Consider the following 17,836-nt stretch of genomic DNA (forward strand, 5'->3'; position numbering starts at 1 on the left):
CCCACCTTAGTCATCAGTGGCGACTTGTAACCTCTGCAGTGCAGTGTCATTCCTTTAGGGAAAACTTGTTCTTTTCAGATGGAAGTAGCCCAGGGAGGAAGTTATATACCGAATGGAAATCAGCTGTCTGTTAACCGTGGTCATTCTGTTTTACTGTTAGGTTTTTCACCCAAGTGCACTGCGCACACTCAAAATCAGGATTGATTTTTTCAAGTTACATTTCTTTCATCATACTCTTCCAAAGATGACAGATTCTACCTTGCCACTTCTTACAGCTTGATGACTATAGTTAATAATATATTACATATTTTGAAGTTGCTAAAGATATCTTAAATGTTCTCATCTCCAGGAAAAAACTCTGTAACTATGTAGCGTGAAAGATGATAAGTAGACTTATTGGGGTTATGATTTCATTTATTTTATTTATCCTATACAATGTTCTATAAATTTTATTCAGATATAGTATGCCTTAAATATCTATCTTTCAAATGCATATAGCTTTGTAATCTTGATAAATATAAAATCTCTCTGTGATAAAGTGTGTTAAAACTTTCAAAATAAATCTTGTTTTAAAATTCACTGACTACCTGTAATGCTAACTAGTGACTACATTAGACTTAAAGATTTTTCAGCTTTGATGTAATTATTAACACATGCAAAATCAATACATATGTCTTGTAACAGGACTATAATAAAATAACTACATAAGAGAAAAGTGATGAGAACTGATTATATAAAAATTGAATTCGATATTCATATAACATAAATTAATGTATTTGTAAACTGTTGGTTATTTTATGCTAGATTTATAACATTTAATATCAGCCTAGTAGTATACTTGCATTAATCACAAATAGAAATACCATGAATCCACAAATAAGCCTTCCCTGTGAACCTTTTTGCTGGAGCCAAGTTAGCTAAAGTTAGCTAAAGCACATTAAGTATGTGTGATGAGCCGTAAGTTTAGTGCATCATTGGTTACTAGTGCAAAACAGCTTTCTCCTGGGAGTAGAGGTTATTCTTTATATTTGCTGGTGGTTTTTCACTTATCCTATTGCTTCTTTCTGATTGAGCCCAAAGTATATAGGATACTTAGTCACTGTAGGACCTGACTCTCTTCTCCTGCTATGTGCTATTTAGAGAGGGTTGGGGGTAGGGAGAGAGAAAAGGAAGAAATATATTATGTAAATAAACCCTGTTTAGTTCTTATCCATGCAAATAATATATATTTTTGCATAAATATAAATGTATATTTATTTGTATATACATATTCCTAAAAAGAAACAAAGCTTCTGATTTTCTTCAAATTCTGATAAAGTGTTAATATAATAATTTATATTATTTGAATTAAAGCATGGATGTATTTAGAATTTATTTGTGTAATGTATTTAAAACATCAAACACCCTAAGATTGCTCTTTTCATTTAGGAAAATATAAGTGAACTGTGGTAAGAAAGTAGCTAGAAAAATTATACTGATTTAGTCAAAGAAGAATAGACTGAAAAAAGAGTGTGAACTAGGAATATGCCATTCTAATCCAAATACAACTTTAAACCTTGGTGTAATATACATGATTTCAGTTAGCATGCTTTTATTATGGAAAATTCTGTTAATGTAGTTTACATTACATGGAAATTTGCATTTAAAGATTCAACTAAATGAAAGAGAGACTTAACGTGGTGTGTAAGGGTGTGAGGGTCTTAGAGAAATACTCATACATATAACAGATGAGTAGGGGCAAAACTGCTGATAAACTTAGACCTCGGATTGATAACCCCAGTACAGGTTGCTAACACTATCCAATACTTCATCAAAATTTTTTATTGATTCTATAACCAAATGCAGGTCCAGTTGCCTACTGCTTCAAAATGCAGTACTCTGGAGATAGGTGCTCATGAAAGGAAAAGAGTTTCATTCAAATACCAGTCACCTGAGGAGATGGGGGACTCTTCTCTCAAAGGCCATCTTAACATCTCAATACAGGCAGAGGTTTTTATAAGGAGGGAGAGGGGAAGCAGAACAAAGAGATCAAAGGAAGGGGCATGAGAGGTTCTCTGCATGCAGACCAGCACAGTCTATTCTGATAAGAGCCTCCATCCTGGTCAAGTGATGTTCTGGTGTGTGTCATCCCAGTTTTTGGCATTCTGGTTTTATGGTTGAAGGTCAGCATATCTTCTAGAGCTGGGGTGCCCAGAGGTTGGAGTCTGTATCTTTTGAAGTTAGTTCCTAGGATTCTTAAACAAACATGCTGTTCATCTATAGCTACGTGTTAGTCAGAGTCAGCATTTACAGAAACAATGTCAAAAGAGTGGTGGGGTGGGTTACAAAAGAATTGTAACAGCCGGGACTGTTATAATGCCTACCCTTCACCTTTAGTAATTCCTTGAAAATGAATATTTAAAATGCCTTTTTATCTTAGTTTTCATATGAACAACTGTGTCCTAATACATTCTGAAGCAATTCTTACAACTATATATGAAGTAAATGAGGATGAATCCCAATTATTCAATTATATATTTTGGATATGAGTTAGTTTTGTTTCAATGATTGTATAAGATACAAATACACTAAGGAAGCTCTATATTCTAGTCAAAAAGAGCATAATAAGCAAAGGACCTGACACACATCCCATTCGTTTTTAGGAGGCACAGAGTACAAATAGTGGCATCACAAATATGTTACTGTGTACACTTGCAAAGTTCAGTCTCATGAGTGATCACAGATTTCTAATACATGATTGTGTAGTCTGAGCAAGTGATCGTGGAATCTGAAAAAAGAGTGCATGAACTCTGAATTCAATCCTTTTTTTTTTTTGAGACAACAAATGAAAACACTTTAGATATTACATAAAGCAAACAATATGATTTCCAGGATACAAATTGATTTGTAAGAGTGTGTGGGCCTGCAATGAAGAGAAAACCCTAATACCAAGACTCTAGGTGACACTGATACAAGTAACGAATTGTGGGTAACACTGCTCCCCAATTTTTGGATCTGCCAAATAAGTTGAATAATGATTTCTAAGAAGATCATCAGTGTAATTATTTCTCAGCTTAAAAACAACATTCTGAACTATAAGCAAATAAACAGAAAACCAAAAATGTGTGAAAAGTTTATTGTTGACTCAAAAGCTTGATAATAAATAGCAAACTCAGTGGTATTATTTCCTTTACAGACTTTTGAGAAGGGCCCACCACGTCTCTGCTTACATACCTCTATTGATGGAAATTACATAAACTTCCAAATCAGTTCAGTTTGTCTCAGTGAAATTTCATGTTAAAATGTTATTAAATTTTTTAGGTACAAATACTCATGGTAGTGTAGGTTTTGCAGCCATCCATCACTTCCCTACCATTTTGAGTCTAATGGCAAACTTTCAACCTGCTGCAGGTCTTATTATCCTGCTTCTGAAAAGATACTTGGGAAAATAAAGAGGCAGGCCAGAAGTTCTGAGATTTTCCTTAATGGCATTGTTGCTATAGTTACAGCTGAAATGTTATATAAAGCAAATTGCTTATTGATGGAAAAATGCTGAGTAGCACAGCAGCATCCTTTTTCTGGGTTTTTATTGCCTTCATTTCCCACTCATCTCTTAAGATTAATGGATTTTTGGAGTGTTATTTTGTTTTGAACAAGATCATTTGATCTTGTTCATTTGATGTTAAAATAGATGTATTTTATTAACATGTACTAGCTGACAAGCAAATATGTTCTAGTGTATGATCAAAATAGAGTTCTTTTTTATTAATATTAAAACATTGAATAAAAATGTGTTCTTATAGTATAGAGTCTTCTGAATTTATTGAATACATTTAGTAATATAGATAAAATATAAATTTTAATTATGTTTAATGCTATTAGGAGGTAAGTTACTATGAATATCCTGAAAATAAAAATATTTTAAAGACACAGAAAAACAAGTGGAAATAGTCTAAGAGCATCCATAATGATTACTAGTATGTTACAAAGCCTATATAAGCATTTGTATTTGGTAATTTCATATATTAACTAAGTAATATAATAAAAATGCATTCAGTATATATGTTATATATAATACCTTATTTATAATATGTATTCTTTTTCATTGCATCACCATCTTTTATGATATTTCAAAGAGGAAACTATAACTTATTTGATATTTAACTATAAGGCAAAATACAAAATAGTTGTGTATTTAACCATTGCAACTGTTACATAAGTGGTTAATACCATCTCTGATAAAATCTTTTTAGCTAATAAAAGTGATATGGCAGTGATATATTATGCATTGAATTCTTATATAATTTAAGGAATCTTGATTAATTTATTTTCAGATTACAACTGGCCTAGTAACATTATGAGTATTTAATCTTGTGGCTCTTAAGTAACTAGAAGTACAGATAACATTTTGATAACCTACATTTATAATAATTTTTAATTAAATTCTTGACTACATTGATACAAATCTTTAGGATTATTTTTTGTTAAAAATACAAAAAATTGTGAAGCATGGATTTTTACATCTTCTTATGTATTTATAGAGCGCTTCCCAAATTACTTGTGTGAAGCAGATAATTGTAGTAATTGTATTTGTATTTAACGATGATGTGATAATGGCAGTGACTCTATGGTCCAAAGTGAAATTTGATTTTTACTCATGTTGATTCATGGTGCTTTTTTCATTTCTACTTTTGATTTTACTTTAGCCTCTGGCTTTATCTACCCTCTCTCTTAATAAGCAAAATTTAAATTTACATGTTTAGAGAAATACACAATTTTTGGTGTTACTATAGTCTCCCCCCTTTCAATTTCTTAATGACATTATAACATTTTCTTCTGAATGTGTTGGCACTCTGATTTTGCTTCTAGGGCTGCAGAAAGAAGAGGCACATAGATAAGACCACCCATTCAGCATTTCTGATTGGCAAAAAAAAAAAAAAAACCTACTGTGCGCCTTACAGTTCATGAAATTTCTTATGTTCTAAATTAATTCATCAGACAGTCCTGTTAAATCCATTTCATTTTTCTTGTTTTTTAATGTGTATTAAACTTATTTTTACCCAAATCATGTTTCTTCTACTTTATGTGAGTTCCTTGGTGGAATAAGACTTACAGATGTATTTTTAAAATGATGTATGTACTCCATAGATATAAATAGAATACAGACATACAGAATAGGTGCGTAGGTGAATTATGTTGTCATAATTATTTGACAAAGTGACTTTGTCACTTTGGTGACACAGTGCAAAGTCATGAGAATTAGGCTTTGCCTTGTAATCTTTTTCAGAATACAAGTCAGTCATGCAACCAAGCAAGTAAAGCAACATCACTTTAAAAATACTGCAAAACAGAAATGATTAAGTATATTAGGTTTAACTGAATATACATCAAATGTTAAGCAAAACATGAATTTTAACTAGCCATTGAAACTCTAGAACAACATCCTTTACTCTTAGATCTGCACCATCGCCTTCTCTTTGCCTTCAGACCTTAGTAGTGTGTGGGCTATCATTGCTTGCATGTTTATCAAACATTGTTTTAAATTGTGGGAATAAAATGTTTTATTTGTCCTAATAGATTAAATAGATTATACCTTTTATCCTCCTATTTAAACTTCAAATATATGAAAATAATGAATATGCTATATTGAAACAGTCACTATGTTTATTTCTTCAACACATTTATCTTTTAACTGTGTATCATTGAGCTGCGTACCATTTTGGTATCATATGCTGTAAGTAGCAGGAAATGAGAACTTAGTAAGAATAATTTGTCTATAAAACTCAGATAAAATAATCATATTTTTATAATTGACAAACATTTCCAATGGAATTAAACCTGTATTTCAGGCTTACTAAAATTTTTGTTATTCACATTAGAATATGCCTTGGACAGAAGTGCATAATACATACCTGCATGTGGTTTTTGAATCCATTTAACAAAACTACACAGTAATTCAGCTATTTTTGTCCATGTTTGTTTTTAAAAAAATGTCAGGCTCTGAATGAAGATTTCCTAAATATGGCTCAACTAAGTAATGGTTTTTAGAACCACAGCACAGACTAAGATTGATTTTCTGTAGATAATACGGAAGCATCTCCTCCAGGAACAATTCTACACAAGGACTGGAGCTTTTAGTATCTGATATAAAGGATCAAATCAGTTTCTTTCCTTAGACTTTTACATAAGGTTATTACATAAAAAAACCACAATTCACTTCAGAGCTACTTAAGAAGGGAATTGGTATTAGGTGATCATAAATGCAAAAAGCAAATTAATTCACTGTACATACTAATGTTTTGTAGATAGCATTTTACTGAAGTTAAATAATTGAATTTTGTCTTTTTAGATCAGTAAATAAGAATTATAATAGCTTACAGATTTCAGGAGTTATTATTAAGCTACATTTTTATGTCTTTAGAGAAATTGGAAGCTGTAGTAAGAAATGAAACATGTCTGATATTTTAGAACAGTAAGTGGTTTTTGCCTCCAATTTAAGTTATGCAACTGAAAAGTGATCTAGTGTGAAAAGCAGTTTGAAATTGAGCTTCACAGAAGACAATACAGTGTATTAATGCAATTCTATTTTGCATGACCCTCCAACTGCATACTTTACAGAATAAGTACTCATTAAATAGTAACGATTAGAGGCTAAATTTTTAGCCTTTACAACAAGTATAATATAAGAAAAAGCACAACATATATCAGTGCGGGAAGAATTCTGCAAATTTATTAGTCTAATAACATAATCTGTCTCTTATGTGATTATTTGTACGTGTTATCAGAGAGTAGTTTTAAGTCCTTAGTTTGCAACAGAATCAACCAACAGTTTAGTTAAAAGGCTTATCTTCCTTCTTTTCTAGACAGGGATCCTGCTAAAATAGTTTTCATGTAATTTTCAGGAATTTGGATGTCTAAGGGCATGATTTGGCACAGGTAGCCCATGAATTACACTGAGGAGCAGAGATAGAAAGAATGGTTTTAGTCAGATTCAGAAAACTCTGGGGATAAAGGTACCAAACAATTTGAACCTGTGAATGCTTCTTGCCCAATTGAATGGGAAGTATGAATATTTTTAAAAATGAAGTGTTATTTTAGGCTAAAAGCAGATAGAGAATTATGTCTAAATGATTCTTGAAAACTCTCAATGTACCTTGTAAAATTCTACTGTAGTACCTAGAGCTATACTTGACTCAAGTCAGGAAATAGGTGATTATAGGCTAAATCCTAAAAACAAAAGAAAACAAACCAAAAAAAAAACCTTTGAGGAATTGGTGATTACATGAAAATTACTATAGAATTTAATAGTTTTTGAATAAATGCATGATAGATATACTAATTTTGAAGATGCCAGGCTTAAAAAGTTAGTTATATTTGGAACAAATGAAGATTTTTCACAAAGAAAGAAAGAAAGAGAAAGAAAAAAAGGGTATTTCTCCAGCTCCATTTGTAGTGTTAAAATTTGTTTTCTTATTTTTTTACAGTGAAGAAAGTGAATTATTCATCTTAAGGATTTCTCATATTTTTTTTATTTCAAAGAGTCTTCTTGCAGTCTCCTTTAAAAATTGATTGATTTGGAGCCCAGTGATCCCCTTTCTCCATTTACAAAAAAGAACTCGATATTGCCAAATTTTAACCTTGGTAAATGCATTAATATAATTAATCCATTCAATACTGTTTTGTTTGCAGATTCAAGAATGGCTTTGTTTAAATTGCCAGACCCAGAGAGCAATATCAGGACAGCTTGGAGACTTAGGCAAAATGCCTCCTATACCATCAGGACCAAAAACCTCTCCTGTGCCTGTCTCTGCAGAACAATCCCCTCAGAAAACAGCAGTACCTGGTCAAGTAAAAGTTAAAAAGAAGGAACAAGAAGTGAAAACAAAAGGTGAAAAAATCATTCCAGAAAAAGTAAAAGAAACACCTTCCATTGAAAAAATGTCCCCTAAGGTAACCACAGATCAAAAACAAGATGAGAGTAAACAAGAAAAAGACAAAGCTTTAGCCCCTCAAGAAAAAAAGGCAATTTCTGAAGAAAAAAAGCCACTTTCCGAAGAAAAAAAGCCAACCACTGAAGAAAAACGACCACCTCTTGAGGAAAAAAGGCCACCTTCTGGGGAAAAAAAGCCACCTCTTGAAGAAAAAAAGCCACCTCCTGAAGAAAAAAAGCCACCTCTTGAAGAAAAAAGGCCACCTCCTGAAGAAAAAAAGCCACCTCCTGAAGAAAAAAGGCCACCTCCTGAAGAAAAAAGGCCACCTCCTGAAGAAAAAAAGCCACCTCCTGAAGAAAAAAGGCCACCTCCTGAAGAAAAAAAGCCAACTCTTGAAATAAAAAAGCCAGCTCCTAAAGACCAAATGCCAACCCCTGAAGAAAAGAAGTTTCCCCCGGGAGCAAAAACATTCGCTCTAGAGGAGGAACAGAAACATGACTTACTTAAAACTCAAGTACAAATCGCTGAAGAAACGCTTGAAGGCAGAGTGGCTCCACAGGCAACCCAGGAAAAGAAACCATCACAGATGGAGAAGGAGGACTTAGCATCTGGAATGCTTCAGACTCTGCCTGAGGAAGATGATGGGAAAGCTAAAAAAATAAAAGATCAGCCACAGGCAGTTGGCACAGCAAAGCCTGATCAGGTGGAACCTGGGAAAGAAAAAACAGTAAGTTATGTTTTCCTAACTTTGCAGCCCTACATATATCCTTTACTAATTTATATCTAAGTACAGAGTGCTTAATGTTAATTATATAAGTAAAATCCTACAATTAATGGTGTTTTCATAAAAATGTATCAGTTGTTTGCTAAAATGAAGAACTTTGTTTTTTTAGATAGCTTAATCTAATTTAATGAAGCATAGATATAAAATTATTTTCTAGCTTTTATGTTTATCAAATAATTTATCCAAGTTCTGTAGTGTGATGAGTTTCTTTCCTTTTTAAGTTATTCCTTCTTTTCTGTCCACTATGAAAGAAAATCAGTATCCTCCTTTAAAACGAAATAATGTGTGTACTTACCCACTTGTTTAAGTGAGTCAACAAGTTTTTTTCTCATTTAAAAACCTTTTAAGTTGTGTTTAGCCATAACATTATATAACAGTGATTATAAAAAATGTGGAATAGCTTAAGACGTCATTTTTCCAGTGTTTTTACTGAATTCAGTATGACTTCAATTAATGCATTCTGTTTGAAGATTTGTTTGTTGTGTTTTATGTTGTAGGATTGTTTATAATCGAAGGCATAATCTGCAATAATATGTATTTTCTTCTTCTTTAGTAGAAACTTTTAAGAGTCCGCCATATTTTCCAATATTTATATAAGCAATAAAGTCATTTTTTAGAACTCTGATTTTTCAGATTACAAGAGGTCTTAAAGTATATCTGGTTGAATATTTTAATTCACAGATACAACAGTGGGTTGCAGGAAAATGAAATAATTTTTTAGTATTTAAAGTTAATATTAGACTCTATAATCCATCCACACTCTGTTTAGTTGTTTTTCATTGTGGTTGGCATTTTTTAACATATGCTTACTAACCTCCCTCTGGTATAGGATGCATACCTAATTCAGTAAATTTTTATCTTATTTTGTTATATAAATGAATTTATCACAGTCAGAGAAAGCAGATGTCCAGATATGTTTTCTGTACTCCAATGGGCTGGATCTAATCACTCCACTAGCAGCAGCAGCACCACTACCTACCCTTCTCTCAGCTAACTACTTTTTAGACCTCAATGCTTTTTACCATTTTTCCCTTTGTGAAACTATCCTTGGCTTTCATGACCCTTCCTTTTTCTCTGTCTTTCTAATAATCCCTTATGAGTTCTTTGATTACAGCTGTTGCTTTTACTTTGCCAGTCTCTGTAAGATGAGATTTTTCTTTGAGTTCTGTCTCCTTTCCTCTTAGTGGAGTCACATGAACAATTCCTAAATTCACTGTGTACCATGGCCCTTTTAATTATCAGCATTCAAATACTCGATAAATCATCCCACTTCAAAGCCTCACTGTAGCTGGAACTCAGTATATTAGAATATTGCCCACTATGTATAGAAGCAGCTTCTGCTTCTGACTTTTCTGTTTCCTATAATGACACCATCATTCACACTGTGTCTGATTTTCCAGTCTGAGTAATCTAAGGTCTCTTCTTACACACTCTTTGCTCTCCACATCCAGTTTATCACAGTGCTGTTCATTAGCTTCCATGCCTAAGGACACTGTCACACTTATGGCCTGTAAAACCTTTCACCAATAATTTGAGTAGTCCTATTACTGTTCACTGTGCCTTCTGTTTCTCCATTCTTCACTGTGTAGCTGTCAGATAATTATTTTCCAGGGTCCAGACAATTTAACTCAGATACTTATAGTGATTATCTATTGCTTGTTAAATATATTCTAAACAATGTGCCCTAATATTTTGTTAATGTACTGTTTTTTCAATTAATTTGCACTTTTGCCATTTTGTATCATTTTCTTTTATCATACTTTTATTTTATAACTTCAATATGTATATATTTTTGTTACTTCTAAGTTAAATGTATGTATTAAGTTACTAATATATAATTTATAATATAAATATTGACAAAAATAAAAATCAGTGAAATCAATAAAATTATTTTATTTATATGTGATTTATCATTGTATTTATTTAAATGTAGGTATATTTGACCACACTAAGATATGATTTATGATAGTGTTTTATACAGAGCACCGATTGTACTGCAATATTTTAGAAATTTTGAGTCTGAAATTTTTTGATGGAGTTAATTGAAATGAAACTTAAAGTTGAGCTGATTTTTGTATTTTGACATTTAATTTTAATGAATATCATAACCAAAAAAGATAACCCACAAGTATATATCAGAAATGAGTGAAGTGGATCAAAGATCATATTGCTCAATCTTGCTGTTTTCTAAGTTTAAAATCGAAAAAAAGTTTTTTTCTTAATTGTGGAAATTCAACAAATAAATGTTATTAATCTCCTGATACCAGTCATCAGAAAATGAGATGTTCTTAAATATTTTTTAAACAAAATGTTTTAAAACCCACCAAAGTTCTTTATATGGAAGATTTATAAAGAGAATAAAATATTTTCTTTAAAGTTTATTAAGTGAGTAGATATGACATCTTTTAAAAATGACATGTCATTTTATATTGCATAATCACATAATTTCCAAATATTTGTCTTCAAAGGAGTGTTTTCACATAACTTTTTTAAAGAAACAGCTATTATTTATTTTTCCTTAATACCTAAAATGCAGCATATTGCTAGTAACCAGGGTTTAATTTTTCCTAAATATTTAATAAGTAGTATATTACTAAAAACCAGTTGTCATCACCAAAAAGTTGAGCAACTTTGGGATTCTTCTACTTGTGCTTAAAAATAATTAAATCTTTACAATTATAATTCTTCAAGTTAATTACTTGTGATATAATCAGGAAACCTCTGTAGTTAAAACAAAGTCATAAAAAATAAACCTCTATAGTTAAAATATAGTTCTCTATCGTTACAAAATATTAAAGATATTTTTAAACTATAAAGGTCTCAGTATTGAACATATATTATATCTGTAAAGTCTTAGGTCACTCTATGCAATATTGTCTTACTTGTAATAGATCCAAGTAAATGAATCTCTTATGTACCGCCATCTCTATAACCTTACTCTTTTTAAAAAAATAATTCTGATCAGAAAAGCTAGTCCTCAGTATTTAATATGTAGGTTTTTTTCATTAAATACATATATGTGCATGTGTGTGTGTATGTATATACCTTTATTAAACCAATCCCTCAATATTGAGGTTATCTTCATTTGTACATTATTCCTTAGTGTCTCACAAATATTAAGTCTTGAAGGATTTTATTATTCAAACAGATTGTTGAAAATTATAAACTGAGCATGTTAGAAATAGCTACACTTTGCTTCTATTATTATATAACCTTTTGTTTCTTACTTTGTTCTAGTAATTTTTCCTCAAGCATTCCACAGTTATATCTTTGCTTCTTCTAACAATATTTGCTAACAAACAAATACACGCAGTTTGATATGTTGTATTGGTTTTTACATATTACTCTAGCCATTTTTCCATGATAGAAGTTTCCCCAGAACATGTGATTTTTTAAATACTATTAAATAGGAAAACTCAAATGAAAATTATGTCCTTGTTACTCAATTTATTGAAAATTTATGAAGTACCAGAATGTTTTTTTGGTGAAAATAATATAAATTTGTGATAGTATCATAATATCACTTGCTATAATTCAAAAGCACATTATGTGTTTAGGCAATGTGTTATTAGTAATAATAGGTATAACAGATATTAAATAGTTTTTCTGATAATGTCAAATATTTTGTCCAACTTGTGTCAGATCTTACTTAATGTGGTAATTATTGCTTTTGCCTCGTAAAATTGCTGATGAAAAGCTTGTAACAATATGGAGTGTAAGCTTCTTATTCAAGTGTTTCTGTGTTTCTTACATTATTAGTATTATCTTTAACATATGATTTTTTTTCATGAAAATCTTTTTAAGGAATATTTTTTCTACCACTTACCTAATATAAGAAAGTTGGTTTAGTTGAAACTGGGTAATACGAGCCACAAATCTGGCTAACTGAATAATAAGCTTCAGAATAGAGGTGAGCAAATGAAACAACTGCCTCACTCTATCTTTTCTTTACAGCAAAACTTCCACTATTTCCCAGAATTCTCACAGACCATGTGACCAAATGATGTGAGAAATAAATAAATAAATAGTGGTGCCAGTCTTTTTATTAAATGGCAGTAAGATGTAATTTTAGATTGAAAATACGACAACGTTAATCTTTTCTTCTTACAGTCCCATTAGATCATTTGGTATATTTGCCTGGGCTTCTGCACACCACGGTCAAGACTCCTGACTTGGTTAGCTTGGCTTTCTTGGTCTTCTAAAGTATGCCTCCAATGTAACTCTCAAGCATTCTAATATTCCACATTAGTGAGAAATAGAAAGCCAAAAAAGCCTTTGTGTAATTCTTTTTTTTAAGATTTTATTTTTCTTTAGAGGGGAAGGGAAGGAGAGAAGGAGGGAAATATCAATGTATGGTTGCTTCTCGTGAGTCCCCTGCTAGGAACTGACCTGCAACCCAGGCATGTGCCCTGACTGGGAATCGGAACTCAATCCTTTGGTTCACAGGCCCGTGCTCAATCCACTGAGCTACACCAGCCAGGGCCCTTTGTGTAATTCTTGAATGTAACTTGTGCTGTCTGTCTTCTGAACTTGTTCTCAGTTCTTCTCTGTGCACTGATGCTGCACTCTTACATTAAACCTATGAGAAAAATCCCACCTGGACCTCTGGACCACTGACATCCCTAGTGGCAGTCATTTTTGCTGCTGAACTCCCTATTCTGATAAGTTTTAAATTACTTTCCCTTGGAAATCAAAATAACACTCTTAATTTACCTTTTACTATGTTAGAGGCATTATATCAAGTACTTTTTCTGTCATTTAATCCATATAACTTATAATAAGGTAAATATTATCAAATCTGTTTTAAAAAAAGGTGAAACCAAATTTCTGTGCTCAAGTTCACATATATGGAAAACAACAAAGATAAGATTATAGTTCAGTCGTAATTATGAAGGCTGAGCTTTTTAAACACTATACATAATGCTTCTTTCCTATGATACTTTTAATATACTGCCTTTTCATAACTATTATTATTCATATCACTTGGCAACTCCCATTATAATCCCAAACACTTTGTCTAATTTTTACATTGTTTAGTTTTGTTTAGTAATGTAATAATTTTTACATTATTTGTTACTTTACTTATTTATTTATTTGTCAATTGTGTCATATTAATATGGTATATTATTTGCATTTGTTTGTTGGCATATCATTTTCTCTCCATTCATTGCTGTCTTTCAAATGTGTTTGTCAAGTGGAATTAAAATTTATTCTGAAATATATTAAATAATGTGATAGGTATATTCTTCTTTCCTTTTTTAGCTTAATACTTTAAAATTATATGCTACTACTGAATTCTCTCTTTTTATATACTCAACAGAATACTGCTTGTCTACATTTGATATGAAGACTGTAGCTTTCTGAGTAAAAACCAAAATTTGAACATCCTTTAGCATAAACTTTTATCTCTGGTTAAAATGAGTCAGGAGTTAACATTCAAGTTATGTATAGCCACTGTATATGATGGCATCATAATCAGAAAGGATGAAAAATAATCTTTTCTTTAGTGAAAAAGATTCCTGTGTAGATGGGACTGAGTTTTCTCTCCAGACTCAGTGAATTTTATGGACTTGCTCATGTTTAGAGTGTTTAGAACAAGCTATTTTGACCCAAACATTCTATAAATGATTAAATATTCTTCATTTGTTCTTTTACTTTAGCCCATTAAAATAAGTGACTTGAAGAAAATTAACAAAAACTTAATATCTCATCCTTTTTTATATGATGTTCATCAGAAATCCAGTTCTTAACCCTAATAATATCTAAATAATTTCTATTTACCTTCAACATGGAAGGCTGAAAGTTTCATTGGGGAAAACAGCAGAACTAAGTTTGGTAATGCAGAGGTGTCTTGGCGTATTTGTCACTACAGCAGATGTCTCAAGATGAGACACCACGCAATGAGTTTCAAATGGGTTTCAGTTCACTCTCTTTCTGCAATAGAATATTGGAAGGAAAAGAAATTCTCTACTCTTTGCTTTATATTGGCAAGTAAAAGAATATGAATTTTAGCCTCTGGAAATTTTGTTATTGTTTCATATATGCAAACTAGGCAAGCTCAAGTAGCCATAATTCTATGCGTGGGAAGTGCATGATGCATAATAATAAACAAAAGTCAGTATAATAGATATAATGGAAAATATACTTAGAAAAACAGGAAAATGTAATCCTTGGGGGAGCTGGCAAAAATAACATTGCTTTAATTTTTCAAAACATATGCTTAAATTATGGCTGTTCCCACTCCCTCTACCTAATTCTCATACAGAGGATAGATAGTGGAATTTTATTCTTATGTAATAATTTCAAAGGTTATTCTAGATGTATTTTGTAAAAATAAAATGGATAATGAATTTTAACACCTGACTACTTAAATGAAGAAAATAATACAAAATAAGAAAATTCAGTGATATTTATACACATATGTATATGTGTATTGTATATGTATGTCACTTAGAATCATTTGAATCTATATACTTTATTAAATATTGATAGGTTAGTAAATTGCTTGATATTCTTCTCAAAAATAAATATACAGCTACATATTTTTTGGAGCAACTGACATAAAACTCTCTCTTTTAGTTCTAGAGAATTTGGGAGAAAATAAGCCCAATTATTGTTTCCTTACATAAATCCTTTGATCATATTTTTGTAGAGGTACAGTACTTCAAACATCTGTTTGAAGTTTGAATAATTAGAGAAAATCAGACCTAACCTACAAGCTATGTTTTACAGTCTTCTCAGTTCCATGTACTCTTTCATGTTTGATCAAGTCATTCCCTTTTTAATATGTTATTTACAAAGCAAGGTTTCACAATGTTAAATCTCTATAGGCTGTTTAATGTACATCAGTACAAATTGCACTAGTACTTGCACCAGGTATCTCACGAAGGAGAGTGGATGGCCACAGGAAAGGTAAATGGACGGACAGATGAGTACCTCAGTGTGCTGATCTCTGTATATGAAGAAAAATTTTGTGTTTAAATTTTAGCAGCAGGGGAAAAGATGAATGTGTGACCTTAAATCAAAGAGGCAAATGATCTGATGATTAACAAGTTAATACTGTAATGAAGAAGCAGTTCACTGACCTGTGTCAGAGGACTTTATACCTATGCTACTTGGTATGATAAAAATTGATATTATGATTTTTTGCATTAGATTATGGTGCAATAAGTACATTACCAAATGCTCCTTCTGAGCAGTTCAGCCAAATGGCCTTTGGTCACCTCACTTGATTTTCTTATTAGCCAATTCTAGCATTTATCTTAGACCCATAAACCAGAACAAAATTTTCCCAGATCTTGCCACTTTATAATAAGAAAAAGAAGAGTCCTTAGTGGGCCGGCGGGGCGGGGAGAATCATCATCACAGCATCATCATAGGTAAATTACAATTGAATCCTGTGAGGAGTATGGGGAAAGAGACCAAGAAGACAGAGCGGGGAGAAAAGGGGGTAAAACATATTACTGGAGACAGAAGGAAAGCATGAACACAGGAGTCTTATCAAAGAGATTGTAGGGTAGGTATTTTGTTATTTATGTGTGTTAGTCTTCTGTCTAATGCATCTTAATTTCCTTTGTCATATTATATATGTCTGGTCCTAAACTTATTTTTGTAAAATGTCACTAGAACATTCAGAATCTATTGAATAAAATTATAATTCATCTTTTATTATACTCAATGAATTGTTATATATAACAGCAGTAATATTTCTTCTATATATGTATAGTTTTGTTACATTGTTATGTTTTATAATATATGCAGACACAAAATAAATAGTACAAATGAATCCACCAAACTTTGATTATGAAAGATCATTTTCTTGACCTTTCACAAGAGGCTTAAGTATTCCCCCCCCTTGTGCTTATGGTATTTACTGTGATTTGGTGAAACTTGGGAAGGAAGATAAGGAAAGACACAGAAAGCATACCAGACTCAAAAGTGTGCTCTGGCATTGTGTGGAATGTGAGGAAATGGAAATTTCCCTCTACTGTGACCATCCAGAAAGATTTTATTAAAAGAATGTTTTGCCTATGCTTACCTCTTCAACGTGAAGCTCTTAAGAGAAAGGAAGCAGAGTTTTGGGGTGCTCATTAGCCCTACTACTACAGTTTATAACTGTAAATAAGTAACCTTTTCCTGCAAAGGCATTTGAAATGGTCAAGGGAAATTAAATCTTGGTAAACCAAAGGGTAGGCATTGCTTTTTGGACTATGCTGTGAAAAATATATTGGACTGCCTTTTAAAAATTGAGTTATGTTGTAAATTCAACTAAAGCATTTTACTCTATGGTGTGTCAAGTTACATCTCAAACCATTCATAGTAAAGACAATATGGAGATGCAAATGAGTATAAAATGAATAGCAAGCCTACCACTTCTATATTTGAGAACTCTGTAGGTAAAAGAAGGAGGATGAAGGGAAGGAGGTGGAAAAGGTAGGAGAGAAAAGGAAGGAAGGCAAGAGGGAAAGAAGGCAGGAAGGAAGAGATATGTTTTTGCATGTTCGTTGTTTGTTATCCTACCTGGCATCTGTTCATTTCATCCATAGGTAGTTTGGAGGAGCACATGCCTGCACACCCAATAAAAATATTGAAATGGTTAGTTCGAGACACAGACTTGGGATTGAGTGATCTCACAGACCAGCATCAAATAAACATGTCCTTGTGCCACTCTTTGTCTGACCTCTTCCTTTCAAAGTGCTGTAGGTCTTTTTGATGTTCTCCTTTAAACATGAATACCAACCGGATCAGCTGGGTTTTCTTTTGCTCATAGATTTTTAAAATTTGGACTTATACAAAAAGTCTCTATGTAACATTTTTATTTAAGGCCTCTCTGATTCTGAATCAAATTGTTGTCATGACCATATCATTGGAATGCAGTCACTCAAGCCTCTGATTTGCCTACTGTCTGTCTCAGCTTCCCAGAAAGCCCATGTTTCCATTCACGAAGTTGGTTATTGTTCTAATTGAAGGAAGCTGACTTTGAAATTCTTTGATGGTAAAAATTCAGGTATTTTCAAAATAAGAAGATGTAAGTGATAGTTGTTAAATATCTTGAGGTGGGATGCTGAAGATAAATGTAATTAACAATTCTACAAAAATAATAGCTATTTTTCTTTTGCCGAAGTCATGAGTCAGGCCAGTT

The 17,836-nt window shown here is 32.0% G+C and overlaps 1 protein-coding gene across 1 annotated transcript in view; it reads left to right on the forward strand.

Annotated features, from left to right (window-relative positions):
* Positions 1-17,836, forward strand: part of PCLO (piccolo presynaptic cytomatrix protein) — a 371,031-nt gene that overhangs the window by 146,516 nt on the left and 206,679 nt on the right. The window contains exon 4 of the mRNA XM_037066144.1: positions 7,669-8,637. Within this exon, the coding sequence (XP_036922039.1) occupies positions 7,669-8,637 (969 nt within the window). The remainder of the gene's footprint in view (positions 1-7,668; positions 8,638-17,836) is intronic.

The sequence above is a fragment of the Sturnira hondurensis genome, unplaced genomic scaffold, assembly GCF_014824575.4.
Source record: "Sturnira hondurensis isolate 20B ecotype Veracruz unplaced genomic scaffold, ASM1482457v3 Scaffold0016462, whole genome shotgun sequence".
NCBI lineage: Eukaryota > Metazoa > Chordata > Mammalia > Chiroptera > Phyllostomidae > Sturnira > Sturnira hondurensis.